Source organism: Miscanthus floridulus, chromosome 5 (assembly GCF_019320115.1).
Source record: "Miscanthus floridulus cultivar M001 chromosome 5, ASM1932011v1, whole genome shotgun sequence".
NCBI classification, from domain to species: Eukaryota; Viridiplantae; Streptophyta; class Magnoliopsida; order Poales; family Poaceae; genus Miscanthus; species Miscanthus floridulus.
In genome coordinates, this window is record NC_089584.1 from 95,915,956 (window position 1) to 95,931,763 (window position 15,808).

A 15,808-nucleotide genomic window follows, 5' to 3' on the forward strand; every position below is an offset into this window, starting at 1 on the left:
GGCTACTGGGTCACTGACAGGTGGGTCCGGTCAAAGTCAACGTCGGTCAACGATGAGTAGGTCAACGGTCAACAGTCAGGGTCACTGACATGTGGGGCCTGGTCTGCTGACGTCAGCAGCTGATGTCAGCGTGACGTCAGCATGATGTCACCTCGGCTGTGCTGGCTTCTGACATGTGGGTCCCACGTGACGACATCACGATGTCAACATCTGACGTGTGGGTCCAGGGTGTCCGTGTCACTGACATGTGGGGCTAGGTCAACGGTCAGCGTTGACCAATCAACGGTCAATACGGACCGGGTCCGAACTAGGCCGGTTGGGCTTCGGGTTGGGTCGGTCTAGGCTGGGCCGAACACATGGCACACTGTGACGCTGCCATGTCACGGCCGTAGGCTCTTATTGGGCTGTGGTCCATGGCTGCGGTCTACGGTGGACCAAGTGATGCTGGTCCATGGACCACAGACTGGTCTATGGTGGACCGAGTCCACCCTTCGCCTCCCAGGCGTGGTCCAGGTACTCCGGGTGCACGCGCAGGTGGCCGGCGAGGGGGGGTGTTCCCCTATTTTTTCCCACGGCGGTGCTCCTACCGGCGGTGATCTTGCAGTGAGCCCCTGTGGTGGCGCTAGTGTCCGATTGGTGTGGGGAAAAGCTTCCCCGGGCCACGGCGACTGCGTCTGCGGGGTCAAGGTGGCGACCAGAGCTCCCCAAGGTGCTAGCCATGGTGAGCGGCGGCTCGGCAGTGCTCGCCGATGGCGAGGTCACGCACGTCGGCTCCCCGGTGGCTAGTGCTAGGCAGATGGGGCTTCTACGGTTTCATGTGGACGTGGCGAGGGCGTCCCGAGCTCGAGGTGGGGCTTCGGGTTCTCCTGCGGCCGGTAGGGCTTCCCGGCGGCTACGGTGAACAGTGACGATGGTGAGGCGCGCGGTCCGCTACGGGCTCCAGCGAGGTGGTCACAGTGTGGTCACAGACGTGTGCGTGGGTGCGGGTGTTCCCAGCGGCCGGAGACGGCCTTGGCCTTCACGCTCCCGGTGTGGAGCGCCATGGCCGAACAGCAGGGTCTGGCGGCGAGAGAGACCGGAAGGGGGGAAAAAGCTCACCGTGGGTGGCATGGAAGAGTGGGTGGTGATGCCGTGTCGATTCGAGGCCGTGCAGCTCCGGTGTGGCCGTGCAGTGCCGTGCCGAACCGCATCAGTGATGAAACACCGGCTACGTCTTCGGCTCCGACGACCTCCCCCTCCGTGGCGGCTTCGGCGCTTTCTTCCTCTCCTTCCTTCCCCTTCTCCCTCCTCTCTCTTGGTTCCGGTGCACAGCGTATGGCCACCAAATGGCGGCGGGTGATGGACGATCGCTAGGGCTCCGGGCTGGGGCTCTTATAGCCGGAGCTTCGAGCTCCACGGCGGACGGCTGAGGATTGCGCCGAGAGCATCAAGCGGCTTCGCGGGGCGTGGGTGGTTGGCACGGAGTTGGCGTGGGCGCTGCGCCAAGGGGGGGGCAAGGCCATGGCTCGAGCGTGACCCCCTGTCCCGCTCTGCCCTCGCTGTCGGCCTCCGGTCGGCTGACGGTTGGGCGCGGCGTGGGGAAGATGAGCAGGGGATGGCTGACGGGCGGGGTCCGCTGGCAGCGACTGCGGCGAAGGGAAAAGGGGCGCGCGGGTGAACAGCGCGCGGCTGACGCGCGGGCCCAAGTGGCAGCGGCAGCTGGCGGGGCTGGGCGCACGGGCGGCTGTGGTAGCCTGGGCCTGCTTGCTGGGCCTGCGTGCGCGCGCTGGGCTGGCTGGGCCGAGCGGCTGGCTGCGAGGCCCACTTCTTCTTTCCCTTTCTTTATTTTTCATATCTCTTCCATTTGTTTGAATTCAAATTTAGTTTAGAATTTGAATTCACAACTGAGGTAACTTATTCATTGGAGTTTTAGGGAATTTTGTTTAATAATAATTTTATGGTTTATTACTTTAATGGAATTATTAAGCATAACGTAAAGCAAATGAAGATCCAAATCACAATTTAAGTTAACATGTATGCAACATCTATTTGTTAGAAATTAAATAATCATAATCAACATATGACATGCTATGCTTATGTGTCGACTTAGGTTGGGTTACTTCTAATGCAACTCCTAGGTTGGGTTTCAATACATGACACTCATCACTACATGGGAGTTTTTAAGAAAAATTTTGTAGTTGGTATTTTTAGGTGTATGGATTTTTGGGTTGTTACACACGCCACACCCGGCCCAAGTACGCCGACCGACCCCTTTGCGTTCCTGGTCCCGTAGTACATAAAAAATCCATGTGTTTTTTTGTGCTAAAACACACGTGTTGTATATCATTTCTGTAAAAGAGCGCAAGGATGGTGCTTCGTGTGAAAGAGGTACTTGGGAGTTGGGACTCTGAACTCCGCTGATAAAATGAGTGTAAAGAACTAGTTAAACTTGACATATGGTCACTCGTGAATAACCTACCACTAAAAACTCATATGAATGTTTTTCCCGAGTTGGCAAATTAACTAGGAGATCTAGGCATATAGTATTTCTTTCTTTTATAGAATTATATGTACACTGAGGACAACTGCTGCACACACATGATCATGAGGCACTATTCGCTTGTCTTATCGGCCGTACTTTTTCAGCGAAGTAACAATGTTTTTCTCAAAGCCGTGCGCTGTCATCTCTCGGCGACTTTACAATGTTCCCCCAGACTCCTGGTGATCGAGTGCTGCCGCAGTGTTGTGGACTGATGGTATCTTTGGTGCCGTCAGCAAAGATGCTGGGATGAGCAGCTGGGGCCACTGCAGGAGGTTTTTGTCTTAAGAAAAGCATTTTACTTGTCGGAGACTAAAGTGGATTGTGCCCATGATCTTTATGGTCCCATGCACAAGACATGCATGCAAGCATATGATCTTTGTCTTTTTTTTCATGGAGGATGGAAGCAAATGCTTACCTGCATTATTCTTCTGGAGCTTGTCAAAGACAAGGTGACATGCTCTTTGCATCAGTTATGTTCAGATGACTATTTGACCCCGCTCACGCTAGAGACTGAGTTCCAGACATGAGACCACATATATGAAGGAAAAATAAAACAGCTAGGAGGTTTTGGCCACCGTCCAGCTCATCCCCTGTTTTATCTGCATCGTGTAACCCAGCTAATGAAATCTCTAATCATTTGCTAAAAGGAAAAGTTATATGTTCAGATGGTCAGTAGATGGCCACATGGCCTTGGCTTGGGCTTTAGATCAACAGATCGGCCCATAAATGTTGAGCTCTGTCTCAGCTTCCGTGGTGCCCTTTTTAATCTTTTTATAGCAGGCTAGCTATTTCCTCCATCCTAAAATAAACACACATCTTCCTTATCAAACGGTCAAACTTTTCAAAATTGAGCAAATACATATAAAAATATACTAATATCTATAATGTGTAATGAGTATCATTAGAGGTTATAGAATATATTTTTATAATAAACTTATTTAAAACTACAAATGTTGATATTATTTTGTCTATACTTGATCAAACCTGGAAAGAGTTTGATTCTTCAATAAGTGAAATATACATTTATTTTGGGACGGAGAGAGTACTTCCTTCCTTTTATCCAATCAGTTTCACAACTTAGCTCTTTAGAGAAAACAACAAACAAACGTTGGGTTGGGGTAGTTGTTAACGTACCAAATAACACCATGTTATCGTCAAAGAATTTACAGATCAGCGGGGGCACCGACTTTTGGTCGCAATAGCAAGCCATCTCCTGGTTCGTGGCATGTCCAATTATCCCCGTACAAGAAAAATAAAGCCATAGGCCATAATTATGAATTTGCCGACGGCCATACTGTAACCGCACGCTTTACATAAGCAAGCACTACTGGTTACTGTTCCCGCTGTTACACAAATGTGGTTTAAAACAGCTGGAACGCAGAAGAGAAACTGCAGCACCAAAATTCTCTAAGTTTGTCTCGTCAGAAACCTAAAAATATAACTCCCAGCTCGTATCAGTTTTGATCCTATTTTTATTTTTATTGAGTGAATCAAAAACTAGAGTTACAGCGAGAGACTTTAGAGTCCAAAGATTTTAGATTCAGTAGAACTAAAACTGAGTATATAAGATGTGACTTCAGCACTGCTACTCGGGAAGAGGAAGATAGTGGTTTGGAAGGTGAAGTAGTGCCTAGGAAGAATACCTTTCGATATTTAGGATCAACGCTACAGAGAGACAGGGATATTAACGAAAATGTTAGCCATAGAATCAAACATGATAGATGAAGTGGCACCAAGCATATGGTGTCCTATGTGATAAAAGGATACCACAAAAGTTAAAAGGCAAGTTTTATAGGACGACGATTAGACTTGCTATGTTGTATGGTGCAGAATGTTGACCTACGAAAAGACAACATGTTCAACAGATAAGTGTCGCAGAAATACGTATGTTGCGTTGGATTTGCGATCATACAACAAGGGATCGAGTTCGGAACGATGATATACGTGATAGATTAGGGATAGCACCAATTGAAGAAAAGCTCGTCCAACACCAGTTGAGATGGTTTGGACATGTCCAACAGAGATTTCCAGAGGCACCGATGCGTAGTAAAATCCTAAGCTAGGATAGTAACATGAAGAGAGACACCGAAGTTGACTTGGGTAGAGGCAATAAAAGAAGACTTGAAAAGATAAAATATATCAAAGACTTAGCTTTAGATAGGAGTGCTTGGAAAACAGCTATTCACGTGCCTGAACTTTGATAGCTTCTGTTGGGTTTCAATTCTAGACTACTAAAAACTTGTTTAGGACTTAAAGGCTTTATTGTTGTTGTTATTGTTGAACATTTAAAATGGCAACAAACAGCAAACGACTACAGCTTATTCCCCTTCCATCCGCAGAAACACCATCTTCTACTCAAATCTCCGACATAAGATCTGCTGAACTTTGTTTGGGTGAAAAACCAATGAGGCCAGCAACAATGGCTGCTACACACCTCGACGCTGACTTGCAGCACAGTGAGAGACGTCCTCTCTTATCGAACAGAGCTGATGGAAACAACATGAGCCCCATGCAAAAAGCAATAGGCCAAACATACCAGAGCACTGCCCACCTCGCCAAACTCCTTCCTTCTGGCACCGTTCTTTCTTTCCAGATCCTGGCTCCCACCCTGGCAAAACAAGGCCACTGCAGTGACATGAACCGGATGATGACAGGAGGGCTCGTGGTGCTCTGTGCATTGTCCTGCTTTGTTCTCAGCTTCACTGATAGCTTCAGGGATGAGGAAGGGAAGGTACGATATGGGTTTGCCACATTCAGGGGGTTGTGGGTCATTGATGGTGGGGCTCCTCTTGAGCCATTTGCAGCAGCAGGATTCAGGATGCGAATTCTAGACTTTGTACATGCCATTGTTTCAGCTATGATTTTTGTAGCAATCCCACTGTTTGACCAAAATGTGGTGTCTTGCTTCTATCCAACATCATCCGAGGATACAAAGCAACTTCTCACAGCATTGCCAGTTGCGATTGGAGTCATTGGAAGCATGCTGTTTGTTAGCTTCCCTACCACTCATCACAGCATTGGCTCCACACTCTCTTCACAATAATACGGTCTTCAATTTTTTGTCCGCCCTGGTTCCTGCTGAATCAATTAGTTGTAACTTGTAAGCCCCTTGAGTAGGTTGGAGATGTATAACATTGCAACATCTATCTCTTGCAATAATATTTTGCAACATCTAGTCTGGATCCTGAACAAAACTATAATTGTTTCCAGTACAAACACCAATTATGTTTTTTTTCTTTGTGTTTTATCTATACAATATTTTCTTCCTTTGTTAGAAAGCAAAACTAGAGCATATGTAAAGAACAAAGATATTTTATCATTTCTAGTTATGAATAAGATGGCAATAATAGAGAAGTAGCACCACGCCAACACAGCATTTATGTCTTCTATTCCATTGTCCAATAACACCAAGCACAAGATTCAACTATCCATCAAAGGAACATAACCACCACATACAGCAAACAAGAACTTAACTCTATTTTACTTGGTGAATTATAAATCTCAAGTTCTCAATATTGCTAGCACAAATGTTTCAATAGTTACATCTAACTACTCTTGGTATGCAATAGTTTGAGCTACAAGCTAAGCTGTATCCTCTACTTACAAACATGAACATTAAGTTCCTACTTCTGGGTCTTTGATTTAGGGGGCTTTCTTTCGTTTCTTTTCTCGCAATGGAAAGCCTCTCGCCACATCCACATCAAACAATCCACTGCAAAGCACAACAATACTCTATGAAAGCAGGTCTGTAGTATACAGAAGGGACATGGGAGATATAATCACATCATACCTGACGAGTAAGCTTGCCAAGATGTTTGCTTGCTCTAGGCGACACCAGGTAATAGCACAAGCATAGAGCCAAATTTCTCAAATCAACTAACAGTTAGCCGGTCCCAGATTTCCTCGGCTTCTTGCCTCACCTTCTTCTTACTCCAGTACCCACTGATAATAACATCCCATGTCTCCCTCTCAGGGATGCATCTCTCTGACAGCATGTCAAGCACAACATGGGCAGCTTTCTCTATGTTCTTTTTGGACAAGCTCTCAACAAGAAGATGGAAAGTGGTTGGGTCGGTAGAAATACTACGAGTCCTTGTGCTCTGGTAGACCTGAAAAGCCCTGCCAAGTTCACCCTTAGCACACAATGCTATCAGCATGGTATTGTTTATCCTGGAATGCAAGCTCCAAGTCACCCGATTTGGTTCAATACCGGCAAGAACTGTAACAGAACTGCCCAATTTATACAAGATCAAGTACGGCTGTCCCCGCTAACACGTTGACACGCGCATACTTTCACTCATATAAACCCAGTAGTCCGCCGAGTGTCCCGAAAGACCTCGGTAAATCAACATCACAACCAAGATCGCGGGATTAAGCAAATACACATCACATACACAGGGTTGCAGCGGAAAATAATATTACAAATGGATTCACAAATAATAGTACAAGTTTTGGTTTTAAAACCGCTTAGTGAAAACAACACAGCTTTCCAATGATTACATTAATATAAGTTCCAAATATATTGCTAGCATAAGTGACATCATCCGATAAAAGCATATAGATGAGAAGTAAGTATAGAATCACCGAGCCCACCGGCGGTTATCCACCATCTTCAACAGGCCGAGAACTTCACCTGCAACATGGTGGGATAAACCCTGAGTACTCGAATGTACTCAGCCAGACTTACCCGTCGTAAACCAGAAATAAAGTGACACCAAGGATTATGCAAGGCTTTATTTGATGGAGCTGAGCTGACAACCTTTTTGCATAAAAGCTTGAGTAATCATAATCATTATCCGCCTATACTAGCAGCGACTTTTAGCCATTACCTACCATCTATATTAGCACCTATACTAATCAATCACTTAATTAAGTTGCAAACAATAATAACCATATCAGGTAATTCATGGCTCATTATCATAGTCATCATCATCATCATCATTTAACCATATCATTAAATTTAGTGAGTCTACGTTGCCGCTGCTCAGTCAAGTTCTCACTATCCGGGAGAGACGGCGATTCGAATCGATTCCTATCCAGCTGGAGGGGTATTCCTAACACAAACCCTGCTTCCCCTGTCAGGGTTGCAACAAGTCATCTTTGGTACAATTCAGGAGTCGCGGGTCCGAACAGATCGGCATTCTCAGAGAACCACTCTGCCAAGGTTGTTCGGGACTCTAACCCGCCTTGGACTTATGCCAATGGCTCTCCGCACATCCTTACTACCTCCAGAGTGCCGCCACTGCTCGCGTTCCCGGCCTGAATCGAGCTACTAGGCTTCGCGGTCGGAACGACTTATCCGGCCAGCTAAGTGTTAGGCTACGTTCAACATGACATGAGGACGTACAGCGTATCGGTCCTTAAACGACTCAGACGGAGTCACTATGTTCAAACCTACACAAGACCCCGCCCGGTCTTAATTCATTATTCACATGGTTCTTTTCCACGATAGCAAATATAGCCAACCGTGATCCACCTCATCCTAAAGCTCGTAGGTGACAGGAAATCACCTGACTTCTACCGCACTAAGCATGGCTAAGCATTTAACTCGTTCCTGAACTTAAATAGGATTCCAGTGCGATATCTGGACAAGGAAGGATATATAATGCAGCAATTGGTTCCAACCAATTCCTATACTTAATGCATCATCAACAATAAAAGATACTCAATGTATTTGTAAAAACATGGGAGGCTTAATATGCTCCGGGGCTTGCCTGGGATCCGACACAAGTCAGTTCAGTTAGGTTGCACCGTCCTGGTGACATCTCAGGTCCTAGCACTTGCATTCAGGGGTTCTTCCATCTTCTGGACAGCCCACCATTACACCATTGTCTGTCTCCACATCATGCGCTCCACGTCCACGTGCTGTACCTAGCGTACCTAGGATGAGATGCATAGATGCAGATGCATGAACATAAAGAATACACATGAAGGAATGCAACAAGCATACTAAACAAGCATATGTTACACTATACACACATAAGCATGTCATACAACCAGCTAGCTATACATGATCAAGTACTTCACAATTTAGCAAAACATTTTAGGCCTGCTACCTTAACTCTAGGTGTCCAAGATAACCATTTGCAATCATACAAACAAGAGCAAGTAGAAGCAAACAATTCTAGATACAAGCAGATTTGGACAGCAGCAAACAGTCACTTGTTTCAAACATAACTTAAGCTACAAACATCCCACAAGGATGATCTAAGACCTTATGAAAATCCATAGAAATTGTCTACAAGATTGATGTTTACATAAAAAGCTAATTACAAAGTTAAACAGGTCAAACATGTAGATGTTTCAGACCTGTCCAGACATGGACATAAAACTGATTGCAACTTCAGAGAAGCATAACTGTAGTTACACAAATCCAAATGACTTGCAAGAAGACATTTTGGAAATCTTTTGAAATTATCTACATTTCATATATAACCATCACAGCATGATTCCTAAGTTAAGTAGGTCGAAATTATACCTTTACAGAAACTGGTTCATACAAAACAGAGAGCAACCAATCCTGTACTCTAACTTTAAACAGTCGTAACTCTTAAACTACTTGGCCAAATGACACCAAATTTTAACAGTAGCTAGATACATGAATTATATACAACTTTTGTATAAACAAGTTTCACAACAAAGCACATTATCATGAAGAACTTTGCTAAGTTCTCAGATCTGTCCATAAACCACATCGGCAAGAAAATAATTATTAACTTATATTGCAAACACATAATTGGGCTATACCAACTTTACCAATATTTCACCCATGACTAAAGAACACCAGAGAACCTAGTGTCCATGACCAAATAAATTCTTTTAATGCATTTCTTAATTTATTTTAGATAACAAGGTGACTTAATGGACATATAACAAAAGTATACAATAAATTCTACAAAAATTACTGTGGCTCACATATCCTCTCAATAGTCTACTGTACAAATTTCACTCCATTTTAGTATGTATAGCAACCTCTATGAAAAAGACAAGTCGCTAAAGCAAGAAATCATGTGAGAGCAAGATAAACCAATAACTCACTCATACTTCATCCAATACTCATGAAATTTTTACCACACATCAACTATCACATGAGTAGCATGCCACAAAAATTTCACTTCATTTGGAGCCCTAGATCTACAGTTATGAAAAAGGCAAATACCACTAGCATTACAAACCTAGCTGCATAAATATATTTTTACAGCCAAAACTTTAAAGTAAAACATGTAATATTATAGATCTAGTGCATAGAGAATTTTATAAGGATTCCAAAAAGTCCTCATTTGTTATTTTACGGATTTCCTATGAATTACTATGATTTTCTAAACTTTCAGCCGATTTAAAACAAATAGGTCCCTCGAGGTACTATTCACTTGAGTCAATGACAATGCAGTTAGGCCCTTGACCTTCGTCGAATTTGAGCCCGAGGCCCCTGGTCGTAGAACACAGCAGGGGAGCTCGTCGGGGACGGCGATTTCGGCCAGAGGATGCCATGCCGGCGACAGCGGAGGAGGGCTGCCTGGCCTAGCCGCGGCCAGCTATGGCCACGCCTAGCCCTGGCCGGCCCAAGCTGTAGGCAGCAGCAGTGGCGTAGCAGCCGAGCAGTAGGACGGCACTGGCGGACGGCACTGGCGGCTGGAGGCGGGCGGCCATAGCGGTGAGCAGCGGCGCTCCAGCGATGGACAGCGGAGGAGGAGCAGCGTGGCCGTCACGGGATGGAGAGGTGGAGAGGTTGGAGGAGGGAGCGATGGCAGCCGTGAGCTCCCGGTCATGGCGAGCGAAACGGACAGGAGAAGGAGACCGAGCTGAGGGAGAGAAAGCGAGTAGAATGGAGAGGAGGGAGGCGAGCGCTCGGGCTCGGCCTGTTCACATCCGATCGGTGCGGTGGCAGACATGCAAGAGAGCAAGGACGCCACGCGGTGTTGCGCGCCTGCGGCCGGTCTGCCATGAACGTGTGCAAGCACAGCAAGCCAATACCACTGCGAAATTACGACTGAAAGTCTAACTTTACCATCCTCTATCTCCTGATCCAGTGGTCATTTGATAACGGAGCAAGAGGCAAAGTTGTAGGTCTTTGCGAGGTGAACAATATTGCTTTAAGAATCGAGAGCTAACTCAGACTGTATTGGAATATACGAAGGTCCGAAGGAGGACACCCCAAACTGAATTCAGCAGTTCAGTTTCAGACCGACTGAAACTCGATTTTCTCCCCTCCATAACTCTCCAGCTAATCAATTATTTGATCAACCGATTGCACTGTTTCTTAGAGCTAAGTGTGTACTACGATATTTATTAAAGGAGTCTCATCTAATTCTCAACGGTTTTCAAACAATAATTCGCTAAAGATAGGTACACGAAAACTGAAATACGAAAATTCAGTCATCCAGACTTAGCCGATTTTCGAACCCAGAAAACAGCAATGGATTTGATATTGTGAGCGGCATTTTACTAAGCTAGGCACTAATTTAGCTCTTGATCCTTAAACAAAATTTGTTCTACATAATATGAACTCCAACTTGTATTTAGGGCCCACCACCATGCAAGCACTCCAAACAGTTGGTCAACATAGGTCAAAATCCTATCATGAAAAAGACAATTTTAGCTATTCCCACACTTAGAAACATTTTCTGGACATTTGCTCAACATGAACCTTTCACAACTTTGGTTGTAGAGTTTAATTAGAGTCTTTTTAGCAAGGTTGCAAGGTTTGGCTAATGACTTATATCTCCATTCACTTAATAGTGCAATTTCAACACTTAGTAAAGCCATTCCAACAAGGATATAACTTATCATTTTATGTGACTTTTTGATTCCAAATGTCATGAAACTTTTCCAGTGATCACTATAGATAGAGAGTGATGTGAGATACATGAAACAAGCTTCATTAACATCACTCACACATATATCTTGAAAAGGGTTATCATGTAAACAAGGTGTTTTATCCAAATTATAGCTGAACTCAATTTCATACATTTGACTTTGACATCTTCAACACCACTTGATCGGTCATGTTTGAACTCAAACCCATTGCTTAACTGGTGATAAACACCGGGGTGTTACAAGAACCATCTCATCCAGGTAATTTGCAGCCTCCACAGCCCTTCCTGCATCACATAGCCCAACAATTAGCTTCCCAAACAACCCAGCATCAGGCTTCCGCCCCTGTAGACGCATCCGGTCCAAGACCTCCATTGCCTCACTCAGCAAGTGCTCCTTACAGAGTCCATCAATCACTGAGCTATATGTGATCGTATTTGGCAGCTTCTTCTCCTTGATCATCCTATCCATCAATTCTAACGCTGATGCGGCACGTCCACCCTTGCACAGTCCATCAATCAGCGAACTATAAGTGACCAGATTAGGCGAGACCCCTCTCCTCCCCATTTCATCAAATATCTTTAACGCATCATCAAAGCAACCCTCCCTTGCGAGCCAATGGATAACAGTGGTATAAGTAACAACAGTAGGTGCAATGCATTTCCCAACCATCTCGGAGAACATCTCGAGGGCCTCGGCCAGGCGGCCACGGCGGCAGAGCCCGTCGATGATGGTGTTGTAGGAGCAGACGTCGGGTTTGGGGATGTTCCGGAAAAGGCGAAGAGCGTCTTTGATGTGAGCGGTGGCGTCGGAGCAGTGGGCCTTGAGGAGGACGTTGTAGGTGGCAGTGGTGGGGGCGAATCCGGCGGCGCGCATGTCGGCGAGTAGGGAGCGGGCCAGGGGGAGGTGCGAGTGCGCGACGAGAGCGGCGAGGACGGCGTTGTAGGAGCGAGCAGAGTGGGGGAGCGCGAGGTCGGAGGGGGCGGAGCGGAAGAGGTGGAGGGCGGCAAGCGGGCGGTGCGTGCGGGAGAAGGCGCGGAGGAGGCCGAGGAAGGGAGGCTCGAGGGCGGCAACGGAGGGGAAGACCCCGCGTGAGCGGGAGAGGAGGGAGGTGGCGAGGGGGAGGTGGCCGGCGGAGGCGAGGCGAGAGGTAAGGAGAGAGACGGTGGCCGGAGACGGGGTGATGAGGTCTGGCGCAGAAGTGGAAGCGGCGGTGGCAGCGTCAAAAATCGCAAGGGCGCGGCGAGGGTCCCGTTCGGCCCGAACTAGGCGGTGGAGGTGGTCTGCCGTGAGGGTCTTCGGGCATTTGGGTGGCGTGGGGTTGGCCGGCGGCATGGGGGCGGTGGTGAGGTAGGCCTAGACAGGTGTTCGGCGGAATGCCGAGGAGCGTGAGGAATGACTGAACCAAGAACTCAAACAGCGAGGAGGCGGCAGGCGGTCACCGTCCGACGCATCCTCCAGAGTTCCTCCAAAACAAGGAAATCTGTTTTGATTTTTATTTATTTTCTTTAATTGTTTTATTGAAAATAATTGCCCCAGATAAATTAGCAGAAATATACTCCAATTGCCAATTGAAATGGTGAGATTATTCTGACCATTCAAATGGTGGAACTTTTATTTTCTGTGCTGTATATCTTAATAAAAAGCATAAGTTTTCTCAATGGACAGAGTTAAGCCGCGTCGTCTTCAACTTTCAGATGCGCCCTCCCTCCCCCACTCCGCCCTGGCCAGTAGCCGTCACACCGCCTGCAACGCCACCCACCTCTCGCCCCCGCCTCTTCAGCCCGGCCTCCGCTAACCCTAGGGCACCGGCAAGCTCCGTCGTTCTCGTCCTCGTCCCGCCCCCGCCCCTACCACTAGCGGCCGGCAGCGAGCCGCCACGCCGTGCCACCCTCAACCCACTCCTGCGCATCCTAACCACAGCCGCGACGCCCCCCGCCACCAAACCCGCCCAACTAGTTGTCCCCCGCCGCCTCGCTCGCCGTCCTTCAACCCGCCACCACCGTCGTGTCGCGGCCGCCTCCCTCCGAACCTCCTTCTAGAGCCACTGGGGTTGAGTTTCCCTAACCCCGCCAGAACCCTAACCTAACGCTGATGTCATCATCTTCCTCTTGGCGGGGCGCGTGGCGTGGGAGAGGGAGAGGGTCACACCGTCTGCGTCCGCGCGACGGGTCACGTAAAACTTTTGTGTTTCTCAAGCACACCCTCGAACTCGCATTCGAGATACCCAAAGAGCTCGTGTCCTTCACTTTCATCAGAACCAATATTGTTCGAGTCAATGGGAGTGTTTGGCTGCATCCGCAGCAGCTGCAGCTGTAGCAAAATGAGAAAAAAGTTGTAGCAGCAACTATGGTTGTAGTGCCTTTTTCTCTCCTCACATGTTATTGTAGTTGTAGCCACTGTGGCCGCAGCCGAACACCCCTAATCTTATTGATGGTTTGAAGCTAAGTTCATGTTTTGCTCTACACTGAGGACTAGCTAGTAGATAGTAGAGAGATGGCTAAATCCACGTTTATGTCGGGTCGCTCAATCCATCTATTTTTCTTTCGCTTTGAGAATTTTGCCCTTGTGAAGTTTATTTAATGGATAAAAAGGTTTATGAGATTGTAGTGCTCGATAAGAAATGAACAATTTGGGGCAATATCATTTGAAGCCATCTCGAAGCAAAAAAAATTGAAGTATCGCGTTAAGATGGTCCCAAATAAAAAGCTTGTGAAGTTATAATCTTTATGTACATCCAGATTCATATATAACCATCCAGATTCATATGAAAATTTATAATCTTTAATATAAACCATATGAAGAAGGGAAAATTCCACCAATTGGATTGGCAAAATCTAAGGGTTAGTTTGGTAGAGCTCTCTTCCTCCTTTAGGTTCTCTATGGAAGCTGATTATCTGTGAGAAGTGATTCTTTGACTGAAATTGATTCACTATGATTCTCTTGGATAAACTTTATGCGTGTAGTGATTCTATGCGTGAAGTAAATCAGGAGAAGCTAATTTTTTGAGCTCCCCGCTCCCTTAGTTCATTTCAGAAAATCACTCCATATAATTAACAAAGAATCACTTCTCAATAAAAACATGTTTGGCTGAGCCTCTCCTGGATTCAGCCTGGAATCTGCTATGGGAGCTCTGTCAAACTGGCCCTAAATCTTGTTGTTTCAATCAGGGACAGTAATATATTTCTGTAACTTTTGATAATGGCGCACAATGTTTTTACAAACACAGGCAAAATAAAAACGTTAAAAACATTCAAAATAACATGGAGGTGGTCATATATAGGAGCAAAACATATGAAAAGAGCTTGCTAACATCTTTGAGGCGAGCCTTGGCTATGAGAATCCTCCAATCCATCATACTAAGGCGCATTTGGATAAACAAATAGTTTTAGCTTCTCTCAAGAATCAGTGCCAAACGTAGCTAGGGCAAATGAATCATTTTTATTTCTCCTCAAAATGATTTCCTCTTTCTTCGTTGGCACTTGAAATAGCCATACCATGGTTTTGCAATGGTTCTCTTTTGTTTCTTTGCCTCTCTTCTATGATAGTAATTGTATTTTTTTCAATTATAATCCTTTTTAGTGCAAAAAACTAAAATGGGTTGTATTTAAGTTGTTCTTCATCCACAAAAAAGTATGAAATTTTTAAGGATATTTTTATATTTATACGATTTTAAAAGCATATGTTTCTTTATGAACTAGAGTCCAATCTACTAACCAAATGGTCTCACAAAGTGATTCTACCATCTATCAAACTGTTATCCATTGGCTGCACTCGATTAATATAATTAATTTGGTCATCTACGTAATCATCTGTGCTATCCACCATGCACATAACACTGATAATCTATTGCATAAGAGGATATCACATAGCTCGAATAGGTCCTTACAGAAAAGTAGTTAAGTTACATCACTTCTTCGTTCAACACAAACTTAGTTTAACAACCACAAACTTAGTTTAACATTAAACATCATAGCAGAAGTTTACAAGTACCATAACTTCGCGTATACATCTTGTGGTCCATACAACTACTCTATTATTCACACGATCTGGAGATTCTACTGTCAGAATAAGCTGGCCGTTTGGCTGGACTGGCAAATTATCTGTGTACATTTTTGAAAGGTTCTAATAGCTAGCGGGGGTGAATAGCCTATAAAAATTTCTACAACACTTAAGCCAAGTGGTTAGATAAATATGAAGCGAAGCGAGTGTTACGTTAACCTACTAAAAATACAAGTCACATATCCACAATTCTAGTGATTATGATATCTAACACACAATGGCTAAGTCACTAGTCTCTAAGTTAGTGAGCTCTCAAAGTCTAACTAAAGAGCCTCACTAATCAAACTAACAAGACACAAGCTAGTTCTCAAAACTAGTTACACTAAAGAGCTTAGCTACACTAAGAAAGTAAATACAAGAGAGATAGTGAGGTTTATACTGCCATGGCAAGAGATATACAATCAATCACAA

The 15,808-nt window shown here is 45.5% G+C and overlaps 2 protein-coding genes across 2 annotated transcripts; one reads left to right on the top strand and one right to left on the bottom strand.

Moving 5' to 3' along the window:
• The first annotated feature begins 4,502 nt into the window (after nt 1–4,502).
• Nucleotides 4,503–5,593, top strand: LOC136452674 (protein DMP6-like). The gene has a single exon (XM_066453262.1). It carries the CDS (start codon nt 4,812–4,814, stop codon nt 5,562–5,564), a length of 753 nt encoding a protein of 250 aa, XP_066309359.1. The 5' UTR covers nt 4,503–4,811; the 3' UTR covers nt 5,565–5,593.
• A 320-nt stretch (nt 5,594–5,913) lies between these two features.
• LOC136452675 (pentatricopeptide repeat-containing protein At5g46100-like) lies at nt 5,914–12,772 on the bottom strand. Its single transcript, XM_066453263.1, has 4 exons — nt 11,585–12,772; nt 7,587; nt 6,312–6,740; nt 5,914–6,233 (listed from the first exon to the last, which is right to left on the bottom strand). The coding sequence occupies exons 1-3, from the start codon at nt 12,668–12,670 to the stop codon at nt 6,394–6,396; spliced, it is 1,434 nt and encodes a 477-aa protein (XP_066309360.1). The 5' UTR covers nt 12,671–12,772; the 3' UTR covers nt 5,914–6,233; nt 6,312–6,393.
• Nucleotides 12,773–15,808: the final 3,036 nt, after the last annotated feature.